Source organism: Mirounga leonina, unplaced genomic scaffold, assembly GCF_011800145.1.
Source record: "Mirounga leonina isolate KUSES-001 unplaced genomic scaffold, KU_Mleo_1.0 Mir_114, whole genome shotgun sequence".
NCBI lineage: Eukaryota > Metazoa > Chordata > Mammalia > Carnivora > Phocidae > Mirounga > Mirounga leonina.
Window position 1 is genome coordinate 53,397,086 of NW_023270265.1, and position 5,893 is coordinate 53,402,978.

Consider the following 5,893-nt stretch of genomic DNA (forward strand, 5'->3'; position numbering starts at 1 on the left):
GCAGGGGGACGAGGCAGGGGGACACGGCGCCCGAGGCAGGGGGACACCGTGCCCAAGCACGACGTCCAGGCTGGCCCAGGCACTGCTCGCACAGAGAGGCATTACCAGGTGGACTGGAGATGCACCAGGTTTCTTGGTAACCAATGGAAGTTTCCAAGTTAACCTGGTTAAGACTTTGCCCCGGCCTCTGCCTGCCTGACGGTTTGGGATGCGCCCTCCGCCCCGTGCCCTGCAGCCTCGCAGCTCTGTCCCAGCAAGTGTGTGAGCGGAGCCATGGCCGGGCAGTGACGTGGAAGCCTTGCTCCCTGACCGTCCCTTCCTCTGCACCGAGTACACGTTCTGCTCCGCGGGTTGTCTAGTTAGCGGTGGTCCGCATTCTGCTCTCCAGTCGGAAGAACCCGGCACTTTGCTTTGCCTCCAGAAGCGAACAGTGGTCATTAATCACGCTGCTGCCACGTTGGGGCGGGTGGAGGGAGCGGTCTTCCTGCCTTCCCACGAGGGAAGAGGGGTCTGTGAGGCGGCTGCTAGCTGACCCGGGGGCTGTCACTCTTGCCGTGTGTGCGTGTCTCAGTGGAAAAATGGAAGAGGGATTGTGGTCAATTTAAAATAGGTGGAAAAGATGTTTCCAAGCAGGCGGTGCCTCAGCTAAAAAAAAAAAAGATGCAGTTGCTGTGCTTTTATGCCTTTGAAACATGGAAATGGGGCCGATACATAAACACTTGCAGGGCAAGCTCAAGGGTACGTCCTGCCTGGGAGGAGTCGTGGAGGCGCCCGGCAGAGGCCCCGGCCAGCGGTCCTTCCCCGGTGTCCCGACCCTGTGCCCCCGCGAGAGCCCCCTACCCGGCCCTCATTCTTCCCACGTGCAGGCTGGACCTCCTACCAGATGCAGTTTCCACGCTGCGCTGGCCCACTTGTGAGGACACCCTGGTGGCACGCACGTGTCAGCGTGGAGAGAGCTGCGCGTGTCTGGTGGGCGTGCGGCATGGTCACTGTGCTGTTCAGGAGTGCGTGGAAGGCACGTGCGAGGGGCGCGAGGTGGAAGGGAGGCTGAGTGGCACGCCAGTAACGTTGTCCCCTTCTCTCCTCCCAGAATCATCGACCAGCGATTCGAGAACGTGTCCTACTTTGTGTTTGGCGATTTCAACTTCCGGCTGGACTCCAAGTCCGTGGTGGAGGTAGGCACCGCTCCCAGCCTCGTCGGGAGCCCGCAGTCGGGGTTTTAACCAAAGCTGCAGAGGCAGGGTCTGCTCCCCCCGGGCAAGTTCAGCCCTGCCCTTCTCACTGCTTGTATTTAAGGCAAATGTTCCCACTAAGGAGGTTTTACTGTCGAAAGGGGGGCCGTTACTGGAAATAGAAATGGACAGAGTCCCGCAGACCTCTGCGGCTGCTCAAGTGGTCTTTGCCCACGCGGGGACGCCATGTCCTGCTGGGAAGGTTCCGCCGTTGAAAAGCGGACAAGCCAGTGGGGAGACGTGGCTGGAGGGGCTGCTCCGTCAGCTTCCTCACTGGGAGTGCTGGAAACCCGTCTTTCACTGAAAAATTCGTGGATGTCGCTCAATCCCCGGGGGCTTGGAGGCCATGTGTCTCCTGGGTGCACCCGCGGGGCCCCTGGCGGGATGCCCCGCTAAGAACAGGTGCAGATGGAAAGCCTCGGCCCTGCCCCGTCCCAGCCATGTGACCTGAGAGCGTCACCGCTGCGGCCGGGAAGGGGGTCCTGTGGCTCCGGCTCAGGGCCGAGGCTCCAGGGTATACTCCTGCAGCGGTGACCACGGTCCCAAAACCAGCTGCAGCAAAGGGGAGCCCAGCCCAGCCCCCGCCACCACGCCTGCACGGACAGGCCGGCGGCCCACGCCAGGTGCGCGGCGCCCCCGGTGGAGACCTGGGGGCCGTCCAAGCCATCACCTTCCCGTCAGCGTCCATTGTCCGTCTTCTGCAGAAGCGGTTCCTTACAGTCAGCGGGGTGGCTACCCGTCATTCCAGAGCTCCCAGATTCTGGGAGGAGAGAGGGGGACAATGTTACTTCCACGCTGACAGACAGGAGTAATGTACGGAAATTCTCTTCTTCCATCACGTAACGATCCGATGGCACCCGACTGCGCAGGCTCACGGGGCATATGGGTGGTCGCGCACCACGTGCCGGGAGAGCGTGGGGTACCCCGCAACAGGCGTTTCGGGCGGACAAGTGAATCCCGTCAGGACTTTGAAATCCTTCGCTTGGTTCTGCTAGTTTTCCTCTCCTCACTTGGAGGGTGGAGGGTGAATCCATCAGATCTCAGGCCCTCTAGCGAGCCCAGGAGCTCGTCGGTCTTGTTGAAATGCTGTTCTTAGGATAGGATTCAGATTTTCAGAAGTGGGATAGCACACATACGCCTGCTCCTCCTTGACCCCACGGGGCCCTGTGCTGGGACCTCAGCCTCGTCCTCTGTCAGCCTGGCTGGCCCTGGCCCAGCAGCTCGGGGTCCTGTCCCCATCCCCCACCCGGGGCAGTCGGCTGGCCCACCTCCAGCCAAGGGGACGCGGGGATGCAGGGAGGTCAGGCTGCGGAGCTCAGATGGTGAGAAGCTCCGTTCCCGCGTCATCGTCTGCCCCTTCCCACCTCTGTGTGACATCAGGTGCCAAGTACGGTTTTAAGTACTGGGAAGAGCTGTGCATTTCTGTGGTCCCTCCTTTGAGGAGGTCAGTTAATAAACGCATTACTGCTACGTTCTAGCTTAAACATTTCTACGCATCCATCCAGGTCCTGCCGACTGCTCTGCTAGGAGACCCCATGGTGGTGGTGCTGGGGAGGCACGGGGGCCCAGGGCGCGTAGTGGGGAGACAGAGGGCTCCCAGTGTAGACAGGGAGGGTGTGGGAGGTCACAGAAGGCAGCACCAGCGGAAACGCTTCTCAGCAGCTCGTCGTCATCAAGTGGCCTCTCCTAGCCCCGTCCTCGCTGTCCCCTTGCCTTGGGGCCCATCCGAAATCCAGCCTGGCTTCATCTCAAGGTCCTCAACTAATTACATCTACAAAGACACTACTTCAGAATAAGGTCCCGTTCTGAGGTCTGGGTGGACACAAATTTTGGGGGGGACTCTTCAACCCGTGACAGCCCATAACACCAGAACGACACGTCTCCCCTGCACTCAAGACTGAACGCTAAACAGTAAACACGCTTCTTGGCAAACGTTCACCTGAAGATGAGTTCAACTGAAAAAGAACAAATTTCTTTCACTGGTGACTAATTTCAGTGGCGCCAGTTAAGCTGTCTTCAGTTACCGAATTTTAAAATAACCGCATAAGCACCTCTTTTGGAAACTCAGAATCTGCTAATGGCTTGGCTTGGCCTTTTAAAAGGGTTTTAACTGTAAAAATGAGAAATTTTGCGGGAACCCTGAGAGTTGGAGTCAGCCTGAGCTACCCATGGTCGGGCGCTCAAGAAGATGGTTGAGGAGAGGTGTTCAGGAAGCCCAGGTGCCCTGAGTCCGGCCCTGGCGAATGCAGATTCAGGGCCCGCCACCCTCAGGGCCAGGCCCTCAACCAGGCCTCTGACCCACTTCACTTTGCTTTTAATTGTCTTCCAAATTAAGTGTCTACTGAGCCCGTGACGGGACCGTCAGGCACGGCTTCCTGTCGGGACAGTGTCATGGGAACTTGTTAGAAACGCTCATCCTCGGGGGCCCTGTGTGGAGACGCTCATTACGTGGAGCCTCGCGCATCTCGGCGTCCCCTGGGGCGCCCCGGCCGCGCTGGCTCGGGGGACGGGCCCTGCAAGTGCACGCGCGGGACGCCTGCCGAGCTGCTCACCTCTGAGCTGGCCCGTGCCAGGGGCAGCCCTGTGACGGTCGCGATGTCTCCGGAGCCCCCGTGGGAGGCTGCCCGGTGTTACTAGATGGAAGGCCGCGGTCCCGGGGGTCATCGGGCTCTGCTGCACCACGGCCTGTGGTTGGTTTTCGGCAGGCTGCGTGGGTGGTTCTGCTTCACAGACGCCGTGGGTGGGTTGGAGACCAATTCTGGTTGCCGCTTTCCAGCCGGCTGCTCGAAGCCGGCGTCTCTGCCTCAGTGGTCCCACGGGTGTTTCCCGCATGCCTGCCGTGTGCCCTGGGGTGAACGCGGGGCACGGCCCCCGTGGTGATGGCCTGGGTGCCAGGAGAGCCGTGGGGGCCGGGTCTGCCTAGCAGGTGGGACACTTGAGTCTGCTCTTCCTGAAGGGCCTTTCCGTCCATTCCCTGCCCCCCGGGAGTCAAAAGAGCGACCTGAGAGCAGCGTCCTCCAGAGCGTCTGCTTCCCGGGACCCTGTGCTCAGAAGCCCCTGCCTTTTGGAGGAGAGCCCTGTTTCGGATGCAGCCGTGTTTGTGGACCTTAGTATCAGCCAGAGGCCAGCAGGGCATGATTTGGGCTGGGGTCTCCTGTGGGCAAGGCCTGGCTGGGAGCTGTGGGGTCCTGTCTGGTTCTCAAGGGTAGTCTGGGGGCGTCCGTGAGATTGGCAGTGTGGACAGGGCAGGTGGGCACTGGGGTGTGGGCAGCCAGGAGGAGGAGGCCCCGATGAGCGCAGGCCGTCCTCTGTGCATCCGCCACCAGGGGCCCAGAGTGCTCTCTGCCCCTCCGTGGTGCTGAGGAGGTGAGTGGGGCCCCCAACCTCTCCTTCCAAACCACAGCACGGCCCAGGAAAGACACAGGTCAGAAGGAGGCTGTGGGGCTTGACCCACACTGCCCACCACTGGCCTGGGCCTGGCGCTGTCCCACCTCCTCTCCACCTGGGTGGACAGGCAGACCGCCCTCAGCAGTGACCCCTTTTGGAACAGCTGCTTGTGGGCAGCCACATTCAGTGCTTGCAGACCAGGTCCTGGGGGTGGGGGGAGAAGGCCGTGCCGGCCTCGACTCTTGGTTCCGGAGGAGGAGCCCACACGTGGTTTTCGGGTTGCCCGAGGTCAGCGTGGCTGGTGACCAGGGATGCCCTGGACGGTGCCGCGGCTGCGTGTGGTAAGAAGGCCTAAGCAGGGGGATGGGAACGCGCCTCCTGCCTGACGGGGACTTGTGCAAACGCGCACGGTTGCTTCGTCCGCCCGGCGGGTCTCTTCCCTCGGAGTGCTCCCATGAGAAGCCGCTGCCTGACTCGGCTTTGGGTTTGGTTGCTGATGCCCCAGCTGGAGCGCAAGGTCAGCCTCCCCGGACCTGGGGCGGCGAGCACACTGGCGGGAGTCATCAGAGGTTAACTCAATCTGCCTCCGAAACAATGAGGGGCCAGTGAGCGGCTTGCGGCTGCGGCCGCTGTGAGGGACAGGCTGTGATTGTCCGTCCGGCGGCCAGGGGGGCGGGCGCCTCCCGGGTGGGGGTCAGTCAGGCCCGAGCGGGACGGGGAGACCTTGTCGCGGCTTGCGGGGAGGGGGCCGGGTCCGCTGGTGCAGAGGGAGAGGACCCTGGCCCCCGGGAACCGCGGCTTCCTGTTTCGGACGCACACAGATGCCCGCGAGCTGGCAGAGCAGAGCTGAGAAGACCGTTCTGGGAGCAAACTTGGCTGCCGGAGCCGTAATTAAAGCACACGTTAGACACGGTCGTCACGCGCCGACCAATGGGCCGCGCGGCACGAAGCGGATTATTAACGCGGCCTCCGGCTCGGCCCTGCGGGCGGGACCGCTTGGAGGGTATGTTTTATGCCTTGTGCGGTGGCAGCTGGGGCGCTCAGCTGGCCGCAGTGACAAGGGCGACAGCGGTACCAGGCGCTCCCGTCTCTGCCCGGCCGCGCCCACCTGCTGTCCTTCATCCCTGACAGCGATGCTGACGCGTGCGCTTCTGGAGGCTGGCGGCCATTTCAAAACCAGTTGTCAGTGCGTGACGCGGGCGCGTGCTCTCAGGTGCCAGGTGGGCCTGTGGAACCCGGGTCCTGTGAGGCCCGTCCGGGAGGGGCGCCCCCAG

At 62.2% G+C, this 5,893-nt stretch overlaps 1 protein-coding gene across 1 annotated transcript in view; it reads left to right on the forward strand.

Moving 5' to 3' along the window:
- Positions 1-5,893, forward strand: part of INPP5A (inositol polyphosphate-5-phosphatase A) — a 170,914-nt gene that overhangs the window by 134,796 nt on the left and 30,225 nt on the right. The window contains exon 9 of the mRNA XM_034986502.1: positions 1,091-1,175. Within this exon, the coding sequence (XP_034842393.1) occupies positions 1,091-1,175 (85 nt within the window). The remainder of the gene's footprint in view (positions 1-1,090; positions 1,176-5,893) is intronic.